Consider the following 27470-nt stretch of genomic DNA (forward strand, 5'->3'; position numbering starts at 1 on the left):
TAACTAAACATAGTTAAATATTGTAAGTTTTGCTTTTGTAAAACTATTTTTTTCAATTTAGCATTTTTACCTTAGCCTTATTTATATGTGCAATTACTGACTAAGTTGTGAGTTTCGTGTGTTAATTGTTTAATATTCGCCACAGTATTTGTACAGTCTACATGCCTTCAAGTTGTTTTGAATTTGAATATTTAGCATGAGTTTATTTCATAAGTTAAACCTAGTGAATAAACACATGAAAATTTGTTTTTTAAATAATATTTAGTAAAAATAAAAACACTTAATAGTTGTCAATAATATGATATAATAGAAATGTGGGGGAGGACTCAAAAAATATTTACTAGCAGGGCTAGATTATGGCACAACACTGACATCTAGTGGGAGACATCAGAACACTTTCTAACCTGCAACCAGGCAATGTCACAAAAGGAGGTCAAGAGAGTCATGTAGTAAGAGGTATAGAATGTTCCCTCCCCTGTGCAAATGCAGGTGAAGTGTGTTTTTTTATTATGTGTAAACATTTACTTATGGAATCACACTTTTAAGATGTACTCTACCTTCACTATTCGAAATTGCAACTTTTTCATTGTTTCTCTGGTGTATAGCAGAAATGACACTCAATAGAATGTCTATAGTCAAATAGTATGGTCAAAAAGGAAGATTATGTTACTGACTCAACAGTTTGTGGAATAAACCAAAGGTCATTTGGCTAACATGCTGAATCAGCACTTTCACATGTTCCGGAGCGAAATTTTATGAAACAGATTTTGGATTTTTCTGCAATTTTCTCAACACAAACAAAATAAAATAAAGCCTTGCGTATCTATTAAATGCTTTTTAGAACTTAATTTGTGAGATGCTATATAAAGACTCGGAAACATACTAAGAAATTACATTATGGAACATCACATAAAGTGTGTGATACAATCCCTGAGGCTGCATGCATTTTGTATGTCTATGAGATTTATTTGGGGAAAAATATAATTTATTTACATGCAGTAATTGATATATACACTGTCTAAATTCTCCCATGGTTTTAATTGCATCCATGTGTTTGGTAACATTGGCTATCTACTGAAAACACAACAATGTTCAGGCTACTTAATCAAAATAAAACGTGTCTCTCAAACTCTTGTTGTTGCATAACATTTGGCTTCCAACATGATTTCAGCCTTTTAACTTGTCAAGTCTGTACTTGGCGGAAGACATTGTGACATGCTCCACATTCTTGGAGGAGTGTCATAAGCTGAAAGGAGAGGGGGAAACGTTATAGAGCCAAATCTTCAGGGTCTAAGTTATTATGTGATAATGCTTACAATATTAGTGCGTGTAAAGTTAATGATGGTGAATGACCTCTTCTTTCAAAGAGCAGAGGATGTGGGGAAACGCCCGTAAAGCCCAGAAGTACTTAATTATGACATCACTTTGCCTGACTCACAGCGGGGAGAGTCACCGCATCAATTTCCAATTTGCTCAGTCTGAATCAAACTCATTGAGTGAAACTGGTGGCCATTTTGGATCCTCGGACATTCATTGTCCGGTCAAGTTAACGGAGAGTTGAGCCTGAATGTCCAGCCGTCTGTTGTAGTACCGTTTGTCCTTTCTGTCCAAGTGTGACACACCCCTTTTTGCCTATTGGAAAATGTGACCAATAAGATTTGAGTTCCTTGTTGAATGACAGCTTAGTCGGCAAATCAACGTGGTGTGTTTTGACAGAAGTGGGCGGGCAAATGTGCGACTGTCACGAAGGGTGTCGCCGTGCTGACTCGGATTCGAGAGACGACGGCGGTCGTCTTGCCTTTCGGTTCTAATCTCTCCGGGGGGAAAGCCCACTAACTTTGTACAGATAGTGACTTTTGTTCGCCTTCAGTTACTTTTTTTTCCGGTTGCGCTTTCGACTGGGCACTGGAATGACGGGGTGTGCCAAGAATTTGAATTAGCTCGCTGTTAGTATGAAGAAAGAGTGAGTCGGGTGTAGAGAGAGAGAGAGACAGGAGCCATTTTGTCCCGACTGTGTGGGAAAAGAAAGTGGAAAATAGGACTCACCCTGGAGGATCTTCCATTGCCGCTTCCTTTTTTTCGCGTTTTGAATAAAAAAAAACAGTCAGGCTTTTGGGAATATAACTTCTCTGGCGCGGTATTTTGTGTTGGTATTTTAGCCCACGAGCTTGCCAAAGCTAATCAACAAAACCCGGGTTGTAAACTGTCAGAATCGGGGCAGTTGGTCAGGTTGGCTCAGGAGCTGGCTTCAGACGTCACATCGGCGTGTTAGGAGATTGTATTTTTCTACCTATTTGACTACACACTCGCTCTTTTCAATGGCTAAGAAGACGTACGACTTGCTATTCAAGCTGCTTCTGATCGGAGACTCGGGCGTGGGGAAGACCTGTGTGCTGTTCCGCTTCTCTGACGACGCCTTCAACACAACTTTCATTTCCACCATAGGTAAGTAAGTGCGACACACAAGGCAGGTTTTCTGTCAAATGTGTTGTTATATTGTTGATTTAAAACCCCTGCGCTGTGCCCATTTGGTTAGCCTCCGTGCTGTTAGCACACACGGGCTGACTAAGCTAGCTTGCTCCCTGCCTCAGACAGCCAGGCCTCTACGGGTTGACAAGTTGTGCAATTTCACGAGCTATTAAACCTAAGTAACCCCATTCAAGCTGCCCGCGACATTAATAATAGGCATAACACCGCGACGCTTGTTTCGGCTTGGGGGGTAAAATATATAACTAGTCATTTCTGACGTCGCTGGCGAACCAGGCTAGTAGGGGGCATCATCATGGCCGTGCTACTTTCTCCCATCATTTAAATGTGCGTTTATATGTTTTTCAAACTTTTCCTTAACTGTTAAAGATCTTAAAGGTGTGCCAATGATGGAATAAACTCGAGAAACCAACACTATAATTTGAGTTAAGTAACAATAAAATGACAGACCGTTGTAGCATCGTAAATCAATCAATCAATCAAAGTTTATTTATATAGCCCTAACTCACAAGTGTCTCAAAGGGCTGCACAAGCCACGACGACATCCTCGGCTCAGATCCCACATCAGGGCAAGGAAGACTCAACCCAATGGGCTCCAATGAGAAACCTTGGAGGGGACCGCAGATGTGGGCACTAGTTAATAGTGTGAGAGTCCAGTCCATTGTGGACCAGCAGCACGCACAATCATGTGTGCTTACGGACTGTATCCCTTGCAGACTGTATTGATATATATTGATATATAATGTAGGAACCAGAATATTAATAACAGAAGGAGACAACATTTTTGTGTGAATGGGGGAGGGAGGTTTTTTGGGTTGGTGCACTAATTGTAAGTGTATCTTGTGTTTTTTATGTTGATTTAATAAAAAATAAAAAATTACCAAAAAACAATACCGATAATAAAAAACAATACCGATAATTTCATATATTACATATTAAAGCATCTATCGGCATCTCTAGTCACAATATTACATACTCAGCAATGGAGTTCTTATGATTGTTACTGCTACTAATTTATTTTATTTATTTTATTTTCCTGAAGGAACCAATAAAGTACTATCTATCTAATCACTGTCACCAATGTTGTAAAATCCAGATAACATAAAATAATCAACTGCTACTACAAATATCTCCCTACTACACCTTAAAGTAGAGCTGGCTGAGAAACTGCATGAAGATACAAGCTTTTTATATTGTAAGATATCGATAATTGTGTGAATGCTCCAAAGCATTCTATTAAACTTTTTCTTCTCCGGATTTTGGCGCGCTCTACCTTCCACATTTTTCACCCGATTCAAACAGTTCCAATTCACACTGTTCAGCCTATTCGGAAATCATGGGCTTTCCCATGACAAATTAAAAAAATTCCCAGATTTCCCAGAAGACCAGGTTTTTCGGGACATTTTTCCCATTCAAAATTAATTGGCCCTTTTTCAAACTTCCACCATTTCCACATTTTTCAACTGATTCAGACCATTCCACCATCAACACATTCCACCATCCTGGAAATTTAAACTACCCTTTTTCCTAGTTCAAATAAATTCCAGGATTTTCCAGAATTCTTGGTTTTCCAAAGCCCTATTTCCACCCTTTTTTCTGGCGACTACTCCTCCCACATTTTTCAACCCACTTCAACCGTTCCACCGTCAAAACATTCCTCTTAATCAGGACAGAAAATGAAGTGGATTTTTGAACTGGAAAAATTTGCGGTTTTCCTGAAATTCCAGGAATTCCGTAATACCATTTCTCAATACAACAAGTTACTACCTCAACATTTCTTGACTGATTTGAAAAATTCCAACACCAACCATTTCAACTCATTTAGCCCATTCAAGTTTTTTACCATTTTAAAAAAAATTCTCGCTTTTCCCGAAATTCCCACATTTTTTGTAAACTCTCATTGAAATCAATGGGACATTCTTCAACGTTCCACAACTCCCACATTTTTCATCTAATTCAAACTGTTCTAACTTCAAAATATTCAGCCTGTTTGGGAATTGTGTGCTCTTCTTCAACAATTCTAAAAAAAAATCAGTTCAACTTCAGCATTGGAGCATTCACACGCATTTCCTTCAGGAATTGCCTCATCTAGTTATTGATATTTTATGAACTATCAAAATTAAGGAATATAATACAAATATATACAAATTTAGTAATTTTTATTTAAACTGTAACATTTCTCTAATTATAATCCCCACAGCTATCAAGGAAGAAAGGAAATGTCAACACAATCATGGAAAACAATGTAAACACAATGCTAAAATCACATTGAATACAATAACATCTTGAAATTAGGATGCAAAAAAAGGAGTATGTAAGAAATGCTTAATAAAGTGTATTAAATAGTGCAACGTCTGAAAATGTAAAATGTAGTTAATAGTTCTGACTGAGAAGAGCTATTTTTGTGCAGGTTTAGTGCCCGGAACTAACGGCTGTGCATGGGTGAGCGCGCCTGAGGCGGTCCACATTGGTTTGACTACAGTCCGTTTAAAAAAATCATTTTTCTGCTTTATCGACAATTTATTTGCTTTCTGCAGCATTTATTTTTATTGTTTCTTCTCACTCCATGCAAAGAATCAACGGCAAGACTTTAAGATGGCACAACTAAACAAGATAGTTGATATTGTTACTTGGTTGTTAACGTGTCACTTCGACTGATCAGTGATCACTTCCTGCATTGGTCGGTTACCAGAGAGCGAGTGCCTTTGTTCATGCAACCAACGTTGCTTTGCAACTTCCGGTTTCTTCTGACATAGAGGGGAAAAAATGTATCGAAAGTTTTATTAACGCTTTTTTATTGATATCGATTACGTGTCTATCGCAATATAAATTTGATAAAGTATTACCGCCCGGTCCTAACTTGAAATCATTATATCGCTGTTCAATTAAAAGCCTTTTACTTTGTTGTCTACAAATGCTATACATTTGTAATTACCACTGTTGTTATTGACTTTTAAACACAATGATTCATACTGGGAATTTTTTTGACTTATAACAAAACTGTTCTATCATTCTGAAACTAAATGAATTTCCCCACGGGGACCAATACATCTATCTAATCTAATCTAATCTAAAGCACTCTGTGGAAAGAGGTTTTTTCAAATAGAAGAATGGGCTTTTTTTTAAAGGTATTGTGCTAAAAAGGTACTAAAAAGTCTGGTAGTCAGTCATAGAAAGATCCCCTAAAATTGACAGTAAATTATGTTCCGGATTCCTGTCATCCCCTGTATGCCTTCCTTATGTTTGTCGCACATCTGCATTCAAAACAAAACACTATGTAATACGATGAGCACCGATGTTTACAGGTCAAACTTAATCTTTAAACATTTTCATCTTCAAGGAGCCTTGACAATAAACAAAATTTGGTGGAAAAGGGTTAAATGTAATTTCAGATCCTGGTTAAGTTTTAGGGTTGGGCATTTGATTACATTTCCCTTATTCAAAATTGTGGGAATGTATCACAGTGTGTTTTTGTAATAATATATATTATTCTTAACAGTAATGTTATGAGCTCCTGTTTACATGCCAGTGTTGTATTACCCAGAAGAGTGTTGCCTGGCTAAGTTATAGGAGACACTGTCAAAATTTGCGTGGATGTAGAGTAATTTTCCAGAGCTGACTGCATATTGGACTTTTTTTTAGCAGGCACACTATTTGTGACTAAATCAACAGCGCCTCTGCTGTTTGTGTCTAAGTAGTGCACATGCACACCATATTTACAAGTTTAATCAAGAAGAAAATTCACACAATTGACAGAGTTCGCCCAACTCCCTGCTTGGCACTCAGCATCAAGGGTTGGAATTGGGGGTTAAATCACCAAAAATGATTCCCGGGCGCGGCCACTGCTGCTGCTCACTGCTCCTCTCACCTCCTAGGGGGTGATCAAGGGTGATGGGTCAAATGCAGAGAATAATTTCGCCACACCTAGTGTGTGTGTGACAATAATTGGTACTTTAACTTTAACATGCCATCATGAATTGCTTGTTCTTTTTTAACCTGACTTACCACAAGTACTATTTGGATGCCAAAAGTGGACTTTAAAATTGGTATTTTTCTTTGGGGGAAAAAACAAAGCTTTAACAAGGATTTCTTCCTCCACCATCAAAAGTCTCACAATTGTAGGAAACTGTAGGCTCCTTCACAAGCACCATATTTATGTCTGTTCAAACTTGAGGCCTTAGTGGCCTTAATGGACACACCTCTGTTACAGTACATTGAATCTTCATATGAATTCACACTGTGGGGTGACATTTTGCTTGCTTTGGTTAGTTTGATGTACACAACAAGGTGATGAAGTGTCCACAGGTTGATATTATAATGAATAAATAAATTCTAAGAAAGTTACCTAAAGCAGTATCAACGCTTGATGTTGATAAAGTTGTTTTGTGGCACAGCACCAATACGTTTCGAAACGGAGATACACAGCCGCTTCTCAAAATACTCCCAACTGGAAACCCCCCTTTCTCGTCCGTCACTCATCCCCACTTCCAGACCCCTGAATAGCTGTTGGCCTTGTGTACTGAAAGTTATACATGTTTAGAATGCAGTATTACTGCAGTGGGAAGATAAAGATTGAAGAAAAACCCATAAAAGTCCAATTCATTCAAATATTGAGACTGTTTTTTTCTCATAGGAAACACTCGGAATACAAATAATCTGTTCCAGAGTCAAACTTTGCCATCATGAAACATGTAATAACAGTATAGCCAAGATTTTAGCTAACCGTTTAACTCTCTTAACTCATATTAGTGCAAACATCAAGTATATTCACATTAGCTGTATTGTACTGAGCAGCCAGGACAGATCTGCTTGAATCACTCCTGTCAATCTGCTCCCATTCAGTCCTAAAAAGTTCAATTCCTAGTTCTGCTTATCCAGTGCTTCCCATGCATTAATTTATTTGTGGCGGCCCGGAACAATTACATTTGGACCACCACATAAAGATTTTGAGTGCTCTTTTTTGGGGGTATTTTTATATATGGCATCTGGGGACTCTCTGTGTAGCGTGAACTCCTTAACACATCTCACACACACATACCACAGATGACTTGGTCGCACATTATAAAGCATATGTTTATCAATATAGTGATAATGAAAGACGTACATTGATGTGTATACTATCTTTAAATTGTGGACACTTACTGTACATGGAGGCCAGGAAACATCCATCCATCCATTTTCTACCGCTTGTCCCTTTTGGGGTTGTAATTTTTAAATTAAATTACCAAATTGTGTTATAAGACCCAATCGTCTTATGGGTGCGCACAATGAAACCAACACTCATAATTCAATACCTTCATGTACTGTTGTTGAATAAGTGTCAAAGACAAGCTAATGTTGCACATTTCTTATGACACAAACCAAAATGCGCAGTGTTACCCGTATGCACAAAAAACAATGAGTTTTGCACCACGGCCAATTTTGCAAAGTACTGTAAATGACGATATAATTTAGTGTCATGCGACGCAATGCCCCCGATACATTCCAGTCCTATGGAAAACACTGTTGTCACATTTTTACATCTTTTCCATCATTGTATTTTGGAACACTTAAGTGGTGGCATCACAAAACAAAACAAATAAAAAAAGCCAAATACCTCAATAATGCTAAAGCAGTTCTGAGCTTTTGCGCTCTTTAAGAGGGGGTTTTCCCCCTAGAATATTTTTATTTTTAACCACATTTAAAGTCTCTAGCGATATACACAATATTAATTATATACATTTTAGCTCTGTTTTGAATACAATCGTTACAATGTGATAATGCATGTTACCAACACAATCTCGCAGTGTCCTGTAAATTTGACAGCGACAACCGATTGACAGCGTCCTCCATGCAATGTAGCATCCTCGCTAGCAGCTAACGTGACTCCACAGTGCAAGCCACTACTCCCTGCCTCCATAGCAGCAAATATACTACAATTCTTACAGATATAATTATCAGAGGATGAGGGATAGCTAAACCTGCTACACTACACACTGTAAGAGTACACACTAGGTCATGTTTACTGCTAAGACAGAGCTCTTGAACGTAATCTGTGTCAATACAAATGTCAACGGTAAAAATACAAAGTATCAGTATATGGTCAATACTACAGTGATGAGATCGATATTTATTTATTTTTATCACACAATCGTTTATTCGTCGTTATTGTTTACAAACTCAGGAAATAAGTCCATGGACACAAGAGGACTTATAAGGGCAACAACTAAAGGATTTAAATAAGGGCCAACGGTAGTTTTTGCGTATGTTTAGTTATTTTACACTATTGACTATATTTTGCTCAAAATATTATATATAATAAAAGGGAAAAATAAAATAATTTAAATATTTAATTGATATAGTTGCATCACCATCCCATGTTTTTGTCTGGTTGTGATCAAAAATGTAAGTTTCAGGATTGATATAACCAATACTCCTCCTGTAACTACTTGGTAATGGATCACTACCCAAATGTGTAGTATCGCCCAATACTGATGTAAAGTATCCAAACAACAGAAAAATAAGTGCTTATTACATTTTAACAGAAGTGTAGCTATAACCATGTTACAACAGAGAGTAACAAGATTGTAACAGTGAATTAGCAAGTACCGGAAGGTCAGTTATAGTTTTGAGAAAATGATTGGAATATGTATGGCCATATGGATTTTGGGCCGTATCGCCTATTCCTATAAGATTCCACTACGAAGTGTTTTAAAAATGCTCCTCCTCAACATGAATTTGACATTGCATTTATGATAGCTCCAATGAAGTTACTGCAATGTGTAGAGGTGGGGGAAATAAACACTTTTAGATGCATCGCAATTTGGACATTGGTGAGTGTAAAATCCATTAGTAAACATCATTAGTGATTATTTATTTATTGTAAATACAGTAATGCAGACAGTTCTAAAATGTGGCTGACCACAGGGAACCACCTCACCGAGAGAGCCGACCAGCGCCTTTATTGTAGGGCACTTATGTTTCAGTTTTGCACACATTTCCATTAAATAGATCAATGTAATGGTACTTAATTCAACTGTTGCTCATCACAAATGCACTGTTTGAAAAAGTTGCAAGTGAAAAAAGAAATGTAAAACTGTATCCATATGCAGTACATAAATTAAGGATGCATCAATAATCGATTTTAAATCAAATCGTATCTCCTGAATCGTAATCGAATCGTGAGGTGCCCAAAGATTCTCCCCTCTTGCAAGGTGGTCACAAATCGTAATGTAATTTCTGGCTTTGACTTTTAAATGTAACATTTAAAGCTCATCAATACCAATCCAAAAAAAAAGTATGGTGTCCTCCTTCGAGAGGTGTGCTGTTTTCTCCAGTAATGGTTTTCAAGTGGTCTCTTACTGTATGAAAAATTGGCATTACCGTATTTTTCGGATTATAAATCGCAGTTTTTTTTCATAGTAGACTTATACTCTGGAGCGACGTATGTGTGAAATTATTAACACATTACCGTAAAATATCAAATAATATTATTTATCTAATTGTCACACACACATCAACCAATAAAAATTCGGCGGGGGCGGGTCATGGCAGAAGTGCATTGTGGGTCATGGCAGACGTGCATTGTGGGAAAAAAAAATGCTACCTGCTACTACTTCCGTAGCTATGAAAAAGGATTATTTCAACATTGGCGGTAACTTATTAAAACTGAAAAGGGCTGAACAAAAATGGCACCGAAAGGAAATCATATACTGCAGGTTACAAGCTGGACGTAGTGAAATATGCAGCAGAAAACGGCAAGAGGAAGCGGCGTATTGTCTACCTTTGGAGTTGGCAGAGTTGTTTAGAAGCGACACAGAGGAAGAAGATTTCATCGGATTTAGCGATTAGGGGTGACAGATTGTTTGGTAAACGTATAGCATGTTCTATATGTTATAGTTATTTGAATAACTCTTACCATAATATGTTACGTTAACATACCAGGCACGTTCTCAGTTGGTTATTTATGCGTCATATAACGTACACTTATTCAGCCTGTTGTTCACTATTCTTTATTTATTTTAAATTGCCTTTCAAATGTCTATTCTTGGTGTTGGGTTTTATCAAATACATTTCCCCAAAAAATGCGACCTATACTGGAGTGCGACTTACATATGTTTTTTTCCTTCTTTATTATGCATTTTTGGTCGGTGTGACGTATACTCCAGAGCGATTTTTATAATCCGAAAAATACGGTAGTTAGGCCATGCCTGTTTTGTGAACTTAAGACATTACAACATTCCTGATGGCCCCTACAGCGTAAACAACACTTGTTGCTGTCCTGTGTTCTAAAGACGTACGCATACCTTGTATTCTAATGGTGTCCAAACTACGGCCCGTAGGCCAAATGCAGCCTGCCAATGTCTTCAAATTGGCCCGCAAGACATCATGAGTTTAGAAGGAATCTTGCCCGCAGGGAGATTGCATCCATATTAAAAGTCTAACAACTTTAATTTGCTGCTAATTTGCCGCCATCAAATGGAAAACCTAAGGTTTTCAGGTAAATGACCTTTAACTAAGTTCCGAATGGTTCCATGCCATTTACTTATATGACCCAAAGCAAACAACCTTTCCTAATCATGGTGCAAAAAAACCCAACCATCTATCCCAACAGAAAATGTCAACAGACAAGGTCACTGAACTTTGTGGATATTATAAAAAACGTCTATTCACCAGTAAAAAAAAATTTAAAATCACACCCATTTAAATCCATTACAAAGCATGATGGGGAAAATGCAAAACACTCTCCACACTTATCCATGTTTGGCGCATTTTAGCTGCTTGATATTTCTGATTGATTACAAAACTTTAAGGAGGTTGTCACGGAAGTTAACAAGGAAGAAATCAAACTTTCACATACTCTTCATATCCAAATATAAATTATTAATATACATTAATTATATGTCCATTGTATTATTATAATATGTGTACATATATATGTATAGGCTATATAGTTACTTTACATTATTTCGGCCCTCTGCCAAATTTTTTTAGCCCAATGCGGCCCACAAGTCAAAGTTTGGACACCGATGTTCTATTCTATCTGATTAACCTTTCACCGCTTCCCCTATTCTTTCCTCCCCCCAATATTTCTTTCCTCCCCTTCCGCCCTCTCTCTAGGGTGTGCATAGTACTGTGAGTCACTTTTTGGCAGCAGCTTACTTCATTATCCTGTGGCTCTGCCCCACCACCAGCACAGCTGTTTGTTGAACTTGTAAACCCAGCACAATCTTTTGACTTGGAACTGAAGTGACAGCTTACTTCTCTGGACAGGATAATAACACTCCTTCTCCAAATGTCATCCTCTGACTTCATGACACTCCCAAGAGAATATAATAATCATCAATATTGCATCACTTCACTCACTATTGTGTCCACACGTCATTTTCAACTAATTTCATCAATGTTTTTGTTTTACAGGAATAGACTTCAAGATCAAAACTGTTGAACTACAAGGAAAGAAGATAAAACTACAGATCTGGTGAGTCACATGTATTATTATGATATGATAAGTGTCTTTTACTTTTACATGCATGACCAGACTCTGCACGTTTAAGTGTAAATTGAAATATGTCCAAGCAGAAAAGGTCTAGAGTAATGTCTCAATTTGTTGTAGTGTGGGGTCAAACATCTGTGTGACATATCTCCCTTAAGTCTGGAAATATGCTGCAACAGGAAACGTTCTTTTCTTTTCAGTCCAATACTGCTTCTTTCCCCCCACAAACATTTTTACTTTTGATATGGAATGTTAACCATACAGAAAAACTATCAGGCATACAGTAGAACCTCGATTTACAAACTTAATTGGTTCTTGATGATGTAAATCGAAAGATTGGTATAATGAAGCATAGTTTCCCATAGAAAGCAATGAAAACACTCTCTCGTAGTTGTTGCGTTTTTCTTTTTCTCTCATTGAACAAAGAGAGCACGTCAACCAAGTCAAATTTCTTGTGTGTTAAACATACTGGGCCAATAAATCTGGTTCTGATGAATAATTGGTTCCAGCCTCGACAAATTCCCTATTTTAGTAAAAGAATGCACACTTTGAAGACACGATTATTTATTTATATATATATATATATATGTGTGTATATATATATATATATATATATATATATTAGGGCTGCAACAACTAATCGATTAAATCGATTAAAATCGATTATAAAAATAGTTGGCGATTAATTTAGTCATCGATTCGTTGGATCTATGCTACGCGCATGCGCAGAGGCAATTTATTTTTTATATTTTTTTAATCTTTTTTATATATTTTTTATAAACCTTCATTTATAAATTGCAACATGTACAAACAGCTGAGAAACAATAATCAAAATAAGTATGGTGCCAGTATGCTGGAGTTTTTTTCTCCCAATAAAATACTGGAAAGGATAGAAATGTATTTTGTCTCTTTTATCCGATTATTAATCGATTAATCGAAGTAATAATCGACAGATTAATTGATTATCAAATTAATCGTTAGTTGCAGTCCTAATATATGGCGAAATGGCCAAAAAAATTATCACAATTTTTTTTTTCATATCATCTGATCTCGATTAATCAAGATTTAAAAATTTTTTTTTAATTAAAGCGGATTGTCCCATGCAGGATTACACCAAGTACCGCATCCCTACTGTTTACTACTGCACAGACATTTCCACCATGTTTGATTGAGGTAATATATGCTAACAGCTGAAAACTGTCATTTTGTTTACCGGTATATCTATATTTGTGTTTGAGTGCAACAGTACAGATAACCCACACTACGGTCCGTACCTGGTTTTAGAGCCACGGTTTTGCTTCTTTTTCGGTACGTTTTAGCAGTTTTTCCTTTCAGTTACTTGTTTTTTTTGCTTGCCATCACTAACACTTCAATAAACAAAGTATATTTGGTGTAGTGAATATTATAAGATTTTTATTTTAAGTTAACATTTACTAAACACTTTCAAATGGTAAATGATTATTAATATTCTTTAATTACTTGTATACATCAGTGCTTCTCACCAGTGTTTTGGCAAACGGCAAGCGGTGACCCAAGTTGTGGAGTTTTTAAAACTAAAATTTTATATCTTATATTTAATGAAAATACATTAAAGTGCAGTTTGAATTTGAGGTACTGTAAAATAATGTGTACCAACACAAAAAACAAGTTTAATGATTATGTCAGAAACAAAGTGTTTTTTTTAATCCACAAACAAACATAAAGAAAAAGTGTCTCTCTGCATTTTTTTTTATACCGGTATATCGGTACTATTGTGCTTGTTAGGGACAAGTTTTTCTTAGTACATGTTGTATCACAAGAGTGTAATCTTTAAAATAAAAAATTAGTGGGTGTGTTGATTCTCCCAGTTGGGACCAATACAGTCACATAGACGTTCTCTGAGTGCCTGTATGTAATGGTTTAACAATCTCCTATTTTATCCAAACACAACAACATTCAGCAAGCTTGAATGTCAACACACACACACACACACACACACACTTACACTCACACACACACACACACACACACACACACACACACACACACACACACACACACACACAGATACACATACACACACACACACACACCGTCTTGTTGGTGCAGTCCAAAAACAAAAAAAAAGAAAATCATTTTGCCTTGTGTCTGGAAATATTTGTTGCATTATTAAACACTCTGGGAGTTTCGGAGTGATAAAAGAGCAGTGGCTTCACAAAGTCCCCGCTAGCTTTAGCACAAACTAACAGTGTGAGGTGATGCTTCATCGGCTTGTGTAGGGTCTTCTCCTTCATTGTAATGAAGGTCCGCTGTGGCATCTTTTTTGATCGCATCACAATTGGAAGACTTTCTGTGGAACAAATCCCCCTCCACTGATAAAATCCTCGAACGGCTGCGAGCAGGGGACTAACTATCTAAAATGCTAGGTATAAGCGGTTGTCGAGAAACCCGAAGCTATACATCAAAACTTTGAGAGTTTGGGCACATTTAAAGCGTTTGTGATCACACAAAGTGATCCTGAAGACAGGCTGATACAGCTCTGACCGGCACAAGGTTTGACAATTGTGGAAATAAACACGTCCGAAGTACCGCTCACCGTCAAAGTTTTTTGAAATGGCTGCGCCCGTGTGTACAGAATATAAACAGGATGTGACGTAGGGGGCACGACCTTTTCAAAATGGCCGTGCCCTCATGTACAGGAAGTGATATCAGTCAGTGATGGCTGAAGCAGCATGCAAAATGAATGAATGAAATGATCGTACGTCGAGACATGGTTCGCACACAGGCACATTTGGCGTGATGTAAGCGTAGACCGGAAAGGACGCAAATAGAGGCATTTGAAAATTGAGGTTCCACTGTATATCAAACAAACATAACAAGGGGGTATGGACCAACAATCTCTTCATTATCAAAATAACACAACAGCAATCTAAATTGTCAACACGCACACACAGATGGGTCGTGGTTTGCGCCATGCATGACAGCTTTGGCCATTAGTCTATAAATGTGTGTGTGAATGGGTGATAGTGAAGTGAATTAAATTTATATAGCGCTCAAAGCACTTTACATAGTGAAACCCATTATCTACATGTAAGATACATTTAAACCAGTGTTATTGGCACTGGAAGCAAGGGTGAAGTATCTTGCCCAAGGACACAGTGACGAGGATGGCGGAAGCTGGAGTCGAACCTGGAACCCTCTAGTTGCACACAAAAGTCCATTTGGTGCTCTCATAAACATTACCAAACATGTTGCAACATTAATTAAACAAATTAATGTAAAATAAATGTTTTACCTTGCAAAATGCAGATGACTTGCCGTCACGAGGCAGAGAAGGGAGGGCTGGCAGAAAGAGGAGGGGACGGGAAGGAGGGGAAGTGTGTGTGGGTTCCCTCTCCTCTCTAAATTTAATTCCACAGCGAATCCCAGGCTGGTTTGTTCGCTTTTTCGAACCCATATTGAATAAGCAAAATAGACTTGGTGAATGGCGAGAAAAGAATCACACGCTGAAGCATCTTTTTAATCCGTTGAGGTTGTGCAGCAATTTGTGTATTGTAAACGCATAATTGTACATAAATGTCACTCTCTTAATACTTCTGGACCTTACTGTAGTAACAACATTGATAGCAACAGATGTAAAAGTCATGGTTAAATTTATAGTACCACTCAAATGCTTACTTAATGCTATAAATTAGGTGTTCTAAAATGTTTGACCGGTATTTCTTTGTCTGAAGATAAAAGTCAATCCATTTTGTTCCTTTTAATCAATTATTAATGTTTTCAATTTAGCAACAAACAAAAGAAGGACATGCTAGACTTTTAGTGCACATAAACAGGCTTTAGGGACTCATTACTGATGGAACATAGGTTCAAAGTTAATTTTGCATTGTAGGGGACCTTTACCTAATACATTAAGATGTGTCTTTGGATATTTAGTCAATATAATGCACCATTATCTTTTGTCTTTGTGAAAATAGATGACATCCATGCAATAATAGTAAGCTGGAGGAAGTGAAAAGCAGAACTCTTCATTGATATGTGTATCAATTCTGCTTGACATTTCTTTTCTTTTTTTTACTTTGGATCATTGTTTCAGTTCCCTACATGACTACACACCCGTGTCAAACACTGACACTTAAGTTGATGTGTCATCACATTTTAATCCCCATGAAATGATCTTGTAATACTTCATCATGAGAAGAACGTGACAACTATCGGGAAAAAAAGCACAAACACTAATGCTGTTGTTTTGATTCTTGTGTAAGCCTGCTTAGTTGCCTCTGCTTGTAGGTGGCAGTGGATGAATGTTGACTGTTTCCATCTCCCAGGCATGCTAGTGTAGACGTGTGTGTGTGAGGCATTGGCTGCCGTTTTGTGTGTACGAGTTTCAACGTGATTTTGTTCGGCTCAGTATTATTAACACAGTAAGGCATTACTGGAATGTGAAGAGATTATTCTATCTGATTTGTATTTGTTATTATACTGTATGACCGTTATCCGCCCCTGATGTCATTACAGTCATTAAGATAATGTAGGACATATTTGGAATGCATTAAGTGTAACTTGCATAGATAATAGTTCTACATTTCCACAGTTAAAAGGAGTAAGAAGTCCCAGTAGACATAGTTATCTATCAGCAATAAAGCGCTAATGTGTTGTATTTTTCCTTGTGAAGCGTACATAAATGATTTAGGCACACTTATTATGTATTACCCCATAAAACAATTATGTGGGCAAAAAAAGTAAAACCTCTATTTTTAGTCTAAAACATGCTGTGGCGCTCTTGTGTGTCCCTGCTTTATGTAAAAATGTGTGCCAAGCAAATCAGACTGATAGCCTGTGACACAAAGCCATTATAGCCACAGGAGATGTCCCATTCCTTTTTGGCATGTGATGCATCACATCTTTGTTTACGGGATGCAAGTAAAGAACAAACAATTGGAGTGAAATTAATGGAACTTTGTCGTCCGTGTTTGTGTAGGGACACAGCGGGCCAGGAACGGTTCCACACCATCACCACCTCCTACTACAGAGGCGCCATGGGCATCATGCTGGTCTACGACATCACCAACGCCAAAAGCTTCGAAAACATCAGCAAGTGGCTGCGCAACATTGATGAAGTGAGACTCAAACACACAAACTTACACCATACAACCCAATGAAAGAGATGTATCAAAACACCTACCTAATATAGATTGTCACAGAAGAATAGGGTTGCGCCATATAAATGATATTAATTTGGCCAACGATATAGCTTTTAGTACTATCGTTATATCGTCATAATGCATGTTGATGACACCATTTAGCTGTACCCCGCAAATTTAACAGCAACAAGCGAACGAGTGTAGTGTCCTCGCTAGCGGTTAACATCCCTCAACAGTGCAAAGCCACATCTAAGTCAGCAATCCTCACCTCTATGGCGGCAAATAACGTTTCTTAAAAGTCCTACTATCACTGGAGGACGAGGGATAGCTAAACATGCTACACTACACACTGTAGGAGGATGAGCTAACCGGTAAGGTAGAGCTCTTGAATGTAAACAGAGGTGGGTCAATTGATACAACTATCGACAGTAACGTTACCAGCAGATGGTGGATACTACTGTAATTCAGGCATTTCCCTACATGTAATTGATCGGGGTGACCCGCCACTGCAGAATAAAAGCCGCCGCACCTTTCAAAATTAGGATATTTTTTTGCATGAATATTGTATACATATTGCCTATTAGTAGTGCACGATGGACTAGTGATGTAACAAAAATTCAGAAAAAAGACCTTGATCACTGAAATAGCACTGCCGAAACCAGATGTGATGATGTAAGCAATATGCACGCGATTGTCTGGAGCGGTGGCAGCATGTCTGCGAAGTGGACGTACTTTGATATATCCGAGATATACCTGCGGACAGCGATCTACAAAATGTGCAAATATTAAGAGGACATTTGCCGCTTTTTAAGGTGAGGAAATGCAGTTGAAGCAGCAAAGCAAAGCAAGTTTGACGCCAGTTTTGCTGCAGCTCTCGCAGTTTGTCACAGACATGCAGCGACAGAAGTAAAGAGTCTCCAAACACGAGTACAGTCTCCAATAACACCAGGAAAAGATGCTAGATTTGTTGCTAGTGATTTTTCCAAAAGAAAAATTCACTAAAATGATTGGAGAAGTCTTTAGAAACTTGAAAAATTCGCAACAAACTACATTGTACAAAAAGCATCAAGAATTGACAAAATAGACCAAAACGATATAATATACCGTAAGAAAAATATATACCCTATTTTTCGGACTACAAGTCGCTCCGGTGTATAAGTCGCACCAGCCAAAAATGCATAATAAAGAAGGAAAAAAACAGTCTCACTGGAGTATAAGTCGCATTTTTTGGGAAAATGTATTTGATAAAACCCAACACCAAGACATTTGAAAGGCAATTTAAGATAAATAAAGAATAGTGAACAACAGGCTGAATAAGTGTACGTTATATGAATCATAAAAAACAAACTGAGAACGTGCCTGGTATGTTAACGTAACATATTATGGTAAGAGTCATTCAAATAACTAGAACATATAGAACATGCTATACGTTTACCAAACAATCTGTCACTCCTAATCGCTAAATCCCATGAAATCTTATACGTCTAGTCTCTTACGTGAATGAGTAAATAATATTATTTGATATTTTACGGTAATGTGTTAATCATTTCACACATAAGTCGCTCCTGAGTATAAGTCGCACCTTCGGCCAAACTATGAAAAAAAACTGCGACTTATAATCCGAAAAATACGGTATTTTAAAACTAATTACTAATACCACTGTTTTTTTGCCTTTACAAAAAAATACATCATCTCATATTTTGCTAATTATGTAATGTCATATGTTGGCAATCTGTGGGAAACCCCTTATTTAGATTAATATTTTTATTCTCACAAAATCTTTTGTTGTTTTTGTTATTGTTTACAAACTCTGAAAAGTCCCTGGACGCAGGAGGACTTTAAAGGCAAAAACCAAATCAGACCCATCCATCCATCTATTTTCTACCACTTGTCCCTTTCGGGGCCGCAGGGGGTGCTGAAACCTATCTCAGCTGCATTCGTGCGGAAGGCAGGCCAATAGTAGGAAATACTTTAAATATTTAATTTAGATTATTACACTACCATTCTATGTTTTTATCTGATTATAATTGTGATCAAAAATGAAATCAATCATTTAGAATTATTTTAGTATCTGCATTGGTATGACCGATACTGCCCCTGTAACTATTGGGTATTGTATTAATACCCAATTTTGTAGAATCAACCAAACAACAGAAGAATACAGGTTTATTACATTTTAACAGAAGTGTAGATAGAAACATGTTACACTAAAAAGTAGCCAACTATTAACAGTAAATTAGCAAGTAGATTAATAATAGTTTTGACTAACTAATACAAAGTGATTTAATATGTTACCGCCTACATCAGCAGCCAAATTAGGAACCTTTTTAACTCGTTTTGAAATGATTGTATTACCATTTAAATACCAAATAATATATTGTGATTTACTGTATATGGTTATCTCAGGAGGATGTGATATGTATCGGGATATAATTTGAGGTCATGTCGTTCATCTCTGATGTGCACCGTAAGAGAACAATCTGTGACATCACAAAGTTTTAGAGGTAACCCTCATATACCAGGAATTAGCTTGCTATCTAACGATGGACAATTCTCTTAAAAACTGAAGTGGCCAAAGAAAAAGCTGCTTCTCACTACAATAATACGCCAATAACAACAGCTAAGCTTGTTACTTGCTTAGCCATGTTTCTTGTAGTCCGGTTGGGTAGTCCTCAGAAGGTTTATTTTATGGTTCCTTGGAGCGAATATTGGCCAGGGTGACTGATGGAATCGCCTGGATCCCTGCTTCCAAGCCCCCTTCTGCTACCACCAGTCTCGGGGATGTCACAACTTGCCCTTAGTGAACATTGTTGATATTTTAATGTTGCATATTAAGTAAATGTAACATTGTTTTTTGTTTTTTTTTGCAGCATGCGAACGAGGATGTTGAGAGAATGCTACTAGGCAACAAGTGTGACATGGAAGACAAGAGGGTTGTACCAAAAGCCAAGGGAGAGCAGGTAAGATGCTGACGCGGTCCACACGTCGTCACCACATTTTTATTACTAAGATGTGTGTTCTAAGTTTAAGTAAGATGACTAGTTATTATTTTATTGTCAGGCTACATTTGCAAGTGTAGTTTTTTTACTGACGTGGACATGCTGTATCTGTGTTATGACTACTAAGGGTGTAACGATACACAAAAATTTCGGTTCGGTACGTACCTCGGTTTAGAGGTCACGGTTCGGTTAATTTTCGGTACAGTAAGAAAAAAACAAAATATACATTTTCTGGGTATTTATTTACCAAAATTTGTAAAGGGCAGCACGGTGGCAGAGGGGTTAGTGCGTCTGCCTCACAATACGAAGGTCCTGAGTAGTCGTGAGTTCAATCCCGGCCTCGGGATCTTTCTGTGTGGAGTTTGCATGTTCTCCCCGTGACTGCGTGGGTTCCCTCCGGGTACTCCGGCTTCCTCCCACCTCCAAAGACATGCACCTGGGGATAGGTTGATTGGCAACACTAAATTGGCCCTAGTGTGTGGATGTGAGTGTGAATGTTGTCTATCTGTGTTGGCCCTGCGATGAGGTGGCGACTTGTCCAGGGCGTACCCCGCCTTCCGCCCGATTGTAGCTGAGATAGGCTCCAGCGCCCCCCGCGACCCCGAAGGGAATAAGCGGTAGCAAATGGATGGAAATTTGTAAACAATGGCTTTATCCTTTTAACATAACAATAACATACATATACACACAGGGTCGATTGCCAGGTTTAATGCAGTCAACATATATAAAATGAAAACTAAATAGGATAAGGCTCAGAATTAGGGATGTCCGATAATGGCTTTTTGCCGATATCCGATATTCCGATATTGTCCAACTCTTTAATTATCGATACCGATATCAACCGATATATGCAGTCATGGTATTAACACATTATGCCTAATTTGGACAACCAGGTATGGTGAAGATAAGGTACTTTAAAAAAAAATTAATACAATAAGATTACTAAATTAAAAACATTTTCTTGAATAAAAAAGAAAGTAAAACAATATAAAAACAGTTACATAGAAACTAGTAATTAATGAAAATGAGTAAAATTAACTGTTAAAGGTTAGTACTATTAGTGGACCAGCAGCACGCACAATCATGTGTGCTTACGGACTGTATCCCTTGCAGACTGTATTGATATATATTGATATATAATGTAGGAACCAGAATATTAATAACAGAAAGAAACAACCCTTTTGTGTGAATGAGTGTAAATGGGGGAGGGAGGTTTTTTGGGTTGGTGCACTAATTGTAAGTGTATCTTGTGTTTTTTATGTTGATTTAATTAAAAAAAATTTAAATACCGATAATAAAAAAAAAACCCGATACCGATCATTTCCGATATTACATTTTAACGCATTTATCGGCATCTCTACTCAGAATTGGTTTCTTAACAAAACCTTTCCACATATAAAGTGCAACATTTCCACATATAAAGTGCAACATTAAACTGCTTCAAGTTGTTGCTCAGATTAAATAAAATGACAAAACTTTTCTTCTACATACAAAAAGTGCAACATTAAACAGTTTCAAGTCAACTCAGCCTCAGATTAATTTTTCTTTCCCCCCCCCCAGCCTTTAACCCTGGTGACTTTCACTCAATTTTCATGTTTTTTGCCAGAAAAATCAGTTTATCCACATTGTCTGCAGAAAGAGCAGACCTGCTTGCAGTTAAAATGTCTCCAGCCGTGGAAAATACCCTTTGGCTGGGCATGGAGGTAGCAGGTGTGGCGAGGTAGTGCCTGGCTAACTTGGCAGTAAGATATGTTATTCCACCATAGAAGTGGGTCAAAATCTAGTTTTTAATGCAATATGGTCTTAAATCTGCTGCTATAAAAGCACCAACGGCATTTGTTATTGCTTTAGCCCTGCCTGACTTGCCGAGGAGAGGCTGCTTGAATGCGGTGGGAGCTGTTTGTTTGTCTTTCTCTTCGTTGAAGCGATGTTATCCATTGTTGTATCGCACCGCGAAACCGAAATGTTCCCAAACGGGAGATCTTAACAAGGCAGGAGGGTCTTCCAGCTCTGGCTTTTGCATGTTGTAGTAGCACGGTCGTTGCTAGCATGCTGTGTGTTGTGCCTCAGTGTGCATTGTTTACACAACGTGCGTTACGCTACTTAATATGTCCGTGTGGAAACTCGTTCGATACACCTCCGAACCGAACCAAATCCCCCGTACCGAAATGGTTCAATACAAATACACGTACCGTTACACCCTTAATTATGACACCATGCCTTAAAATAAACAAAAAGTTTCTACACGCACTACACACACTGCTCAGGTTTCCGCAATATGAGATGTGTCCTGGCTGGTCCACTAACACTATAGGTTGCCGTGACAAGCTGTTATTTAAAAGCAAACAGGGATTCTCAACTTTTGATCAGTGCCAGAACTGTTCTCAGGTAATATAGTGGTCGTTGCTTCTGGGGTCCAGTGATACCCGATCTCTTCGCCACACACTTTTATTTTTGGACAGGGAGCCATTTTCACCGCCAAATAGCTTGTTCTTAGCCGCTCTCCTGCTTCTTCCTCAGATTGCAAAAGAGCACGGCATTAGGTTTTTTGAGACGAGCGCCAAGGCCAACATCAACATCGAGAAGGCCTTCCTCACGTTAGCAGAAGACATCCTCAAAAAGGTGCGTGAACTTTGACTTTCTTCTCATATTTGAATCGCTGCTATGTTCAATTAATTTGTTCTAAGTGTACTGATATTTCATAATTTACTTATTATTTTCCTCTTTGGTTTGTCTGGCTAATGCAGTCACAATTAAAGCATTTTACACGAGTCTAAAGGAACACACTGCCACACCAAACACTAGATCCACTATACCACAGGAGCTGTTTTTAAGGATCATCTGCAAAAAATGAGAAAGATTTTCCATATGAAAAGGAGCATTCTGCTGTTTTTTGGAATCTGCTTCTATTATTAGGGAACTATTTGACTAGCCAAGATTTCAATACGAAAGAAGCACTCTGCTGTTTTGGGGAATCTTGGCTGGTCAAAGATCTTCCATATGAAAAGAGAGCACTCCGCTGTTTTTGGGAATCTATACCTTTCAGATCTTTGACTGGCATTTTTTGCAAATGAGCCTAAAGCACCTCCTGTCTTACTGTAGATCTTTGACTACAGTTGTTTGATGCAGATCCTGAAAAACAAAGCACAACCTGTGATGTAGAGGATTGTTTTTACTAGATCTTCCATTTGAAAGGAGCAGATTAAAAAAACTGGGGTGCTCCTTAAATATGAAAAATCTTTGACTTGCCGAGATTCTGAAAAACAGCAGAGTGCTTATTTAATAAAGAATTCTGGCTAGTCAAAATGGCATTTCCAGATAAAAGGAGCACTCTGCTGTTTTGGGGAATCTACTTCTCTCATAGGTAAGATGTTTCGACTAGCCAAGATGACTAAAAACAGCACAGTGCTTTCATATGGAATCCTGTCTAGTCAAAATAAAATGTCTACATGAAAAGAGCACTATGCTGTTTTTGGAAATATGCTTCTATTAGAAAGGATATAGTTTACTAGCTCGGATTACAAATGAATGAAGCACCCTGCTGTTTTTGGTAATCTTGTCTAGTCAAATATCTTCCATATGAAAAGGAGCACTCTGCATTTTTTGGGAATCTATTCCTTTCTTATGGAAGATAATTGACTTGCCAATGTTCCCAAAAACAGCATGGTGCTTCTTTCATATAGAATTTTGGCTGGTCAAAATGCCATTTCCATATAAAAGGAGCACTGGGCTGTTTTGGGGAATCTACTTCTTTCATATGGAAGATCTTTGCATAGCCAAGATGACCAAAAACAGCAGAGCGCTTCTTCCATATGGAATCATGGCTAGTCAAAATTAAATTTCCACATGAAAGTAGCACTCTCCAGTTTTTTGAGAACCTGCTCCTATTAGAAAGGAGATATTTGACTTGCCAGGATTCCAAAAAGGACACACGCTGCTGTTTTTGGTAATATTGGCTGGTCAAAGATCTTCCATATGAAAGGGGTAGATTAAAAAAAACATACTACGGTACTTATTTTTATACAAAAATATGCTTTTGACGAGGCAGGATTCCATGTGAAAAAAGCCCTGCTGTTGTTACTATTTGGTTGGTCTAAAATTGTCCAAAGGAAAAAGAGCACTGTGCTGTTTTGGGGAATCTGCTCCTTTTATGAATGAGCCAAGATTTAAAAAAACAACAGAGTGATTCCTTTATTTAGAAGATTTTGATTCTCAAAAACAGTAGGGTGCCTCTTTTATATAGAAATTGGGCTAGTCAGAATGATATTTTCATATAAAAGGAGCACTCTGCTGTTTTTAGGAATGTAGTTTTTTCATATGAAAGATCTGTGACTAGCCAATATTTCAACAAAAAAAATCAGGGTGCTTCTTTCGTATAGAATCTTGGCTAGTAAAAATAAAATGTTCATATGAAAGTAGCCATCTGCTGTTTATAGGAATGTATTATTTTCATGTGGAAGCTCTTTTCTAGCCAAGATTCCTAAAAACAGCAGGGTGTTTTTTTTTAAATAGAATTGTGGCTAGTCACATGGCATTTCTATATGAAAGGAGCCCTCTGTTGTTTTTAGGAATCCACTCCTTTTATGTGGAAGATATTTGACTAGCCAAGATGACAAAAAACAGCACAGTGCTTCTTTCATATTGAATCGTGGCATGGTAAAATAAAATTAAAAATATATATCTGGGCACTTAGGAGCACTCTGTTGTTTTGGGCAATCTGCTCCTATTATAAAGGAGATATTTGACTAACTGGGATTCTATATAAAATAAGCACATTGCTGTTTTTGGTAATCTTGGTCTGTCTATGTCTTCCATATGGGAAATCTACTTTTACATGGAAGATTTTGACTGAAAGATCTACTCCTTTCCTACGGAAAATCTTTGACTGAAATTTCTTTGCAAATGATCCTTAAAAACAGTTCTTGCCATATGCCGGATCTTTGATTAGTGCTGTTTGATGCAGTCCTTTAATAAACAGCTGAGCATAGATGATTTTGAACTAGATCTTCATTTAAGGAGCACTTTGCTGTTTTTGTGAATCTGCTCCTTTTATAAAGGAGCTATATAAAGGATTCCATATGCAAGAAGCACCAGATGTTTTGGGGAATGTGCTGAAGAAAGGTCTGCTGTACGTCAGGAACACTGATCATTTTTTTAAAGGCTCATAAATGTTTTTAAAAAAACAAGCTCGTCAAAGATCCTTCATGTGACAGGAGGATTTTTGCAAGGTTGGACAGCAGCCCTAAGGATCATTGAAGCATTTGAGGAATTGGCGCCACCTACTGGTTATATTTATTAGCACAATCATGGGTTTAAAACAAAAGTACAGAGTACATTTATTGGAGTCGATTTCTTTACATTTGATGCTTTTGTTTTTTTCCAGACGCCTGTAAAAGAGCCTAACAGTGAAAATGTGGACATCACCGGCGGGGGCGGAGTCACAGGCTGGAAGAGCAAGTGCTGCAGTTGAACGACTGGCGGCGACACACACATACAGAGAAAAACACACGTGCACGCACAAACATCTCCCCTCTCTAACTGTCTAACTGTCACCTTCTAACCGTCTCATGACTCGTTGCACACTGACACTCTTTCTTCATCACAGTAAAACCTCTTCAACACAATAAAACCCCTTCATCCTAACCCCCTCCCCTGCCATCTTCTTCCACTTTCCCTCAGCAGCAGTTTTATTTTGGAGGGAAGCGCTCGTGTTTCCTGTCATTTTTCTTTTAAGGGTTATTAAAAAACAAAACAAAAAAAGATGACAAGCGCATATGTTTAATATCTCCTTCCTGTCCTAGTGGAGCCCCTTCACCTCCCCCACCCCCACCCCCACAGCGTCCATGAAGTCAAACTCGAGTCAAAAAGAAAAACAAAGAAAAAGTGCTTTTGTACACTTGGGGAGGTTTGTGTTGTCTCAATGATTGCAATTTGTTAGCAAGTGACAGCGCCGCGCTTTTAGCTCCTTTTGTATTTCGGGGTTTATTTTGTCCTGTGCCTTATATGGAAGACAGGGGCGGGGGCTGTGGAGTGGGCGGAGCCACATCCACCCAATGAAATTACACTTTAACAGAAATCTTGTCAGTTTGCGCTCCGAGTGCGGAGCCAAACCGACGCAGAAGCGTTTGAATTTCTCCTCCAGCCAAGAGAACGGCAATGACATGTCCTGTTTGTTCTCTTTTATTTCTACTTTCACTTTTCTTTTCTTTTCTTTTTTTTCCTGCATGCAGATTTCTTTGGGTTGGCGACAGTTCTGTAACATGTGAGGTATGCCACTGGGTAACTTTGGGCGGGAGGTTCACGAGTTCTCTTTGGAAATTCAAACAATTTTGCAGATCCATTAAAAATAAGCTTGTTTAAGTCAACTTGTCTGTCTTCAATTGTGTGCATGAAAGAATTCACAAAGGCTTGAAAAAGCGATGGGACGTTCGCGAACGAGTCGAGTCTTTTCACCTCTTAAATGGACAATGAAAACCGATTCCCAATTGGGAGTCGTTTGTGAGGCATTTTTCTGTGAAATTGCCCACATTGCCTGCAGTTTATATTATAAACATTTATTTGTATATTTTTTCTTTATTAGAACGTTTTTGTAGGTCAGTGAAAATACACAATGGTGATGTCATTGTCAAAATACCAGAATACAGTAGCACTTAATTTCGAGTATACAATAAAACGCCAAATTAAATCATACTTACGAATAATTTCCACCAATAAAGCGAATATTGATGGGCTTTTCTAAATTTGAATAATACTAAGATAAAAAATCTTACCTGCTACTGTGATTTTCCTTGATATTTCAAAAATAACGAGCCGGCCTTTTGAACGACTCTGACAGGAACGGCTCCCTTGAAAGAGCCATGAATCCTATCTGTGTAAGAGACAGAGCACTCCTTTCAAATAGGGCAACATGTTGGCACCTGTCTTTGTCTTTTTATACAGCTACATGATCCTGTTCAATAGAGGATCTTTGACTTGTGTCATGCAGTAGGTCCTTCAAGAGAGGAGCATCTGGTGTTATGCAATATGTATTTAAAAACAACACAACCTCCTTGTCATACAGAGGATCTTTGACGAGTGCGTTACAGGACATCCTCCTGTCGTATAGATGATCTTGGACCAGCATTTTTGCATGGTAGAGTGCTCCCGTCAGACATGATCTTTGATTCATGTTTTGAAATATGAATTTAAACAGCAGAAGACTCCTGTAACAGAGAGGATCTTTGACCAGCATTTTTGCACAGCAGAGTGCTCCCGTCAAACATGATCTTTGATTTGTGTTTTGAAATATTAATTTAAAAATACTAATGTTGCTGTCATGTAGAGAATCTTTGACCAACATTTTACAGTAGTTCCTTAAAAGCAGCAGCGTGCTCCTGGAACATAGAT

The 27470-nt window shown here is 37.9% G+C and overlaps 1 protein-coding gene across 1 annotated transcript; it reads left to right on the plus strand.

The window, feature by feature from the left end:
* The first annotated feature begins 1754 nt into the window (after positions 1 to 1754).
* On the plus strand, positions 1755 to 26449 carry rab10 (RAB10, member RAS oncogene family). The gene is made up of 6 exons (XM_061987199.2): positions 1755 to 2445; positions 11887 to 11947; positions 16923 to 17061; positions 19956 to 20045; positions 22605 to 22706; positions 25468 to 26449. The coding sequence occupies exons 1-6, from the start codon at positions 2319 to 2321 to the stop codon at positions 25552 to 25554; spliced, it is 606 nt and encodes a 201-aa protein (XP_061843183.1). The 5' UTR covers positions 1755 to 2318; the 3' UTR covers positions 25555 to 26449.
* Positions 26450 to 27470: the final 1021 nt, after the last annotated feature.

Source organism: Nerophis lumbriciformis, linkage group LG26 (genome assembly GCF_033978685.3).
Source record: "Nerophis lumbriciformis linkage group LG26, RoL_Nlum_v2.1, whole genome shotgun sequence".
Lineage (NCBI taxonomy): Eukaryota > Metazoa > Chordata > Actinopteri > Syngnathiformes > Syngnathidae > Nerophis > Nerophis lumbriciformis.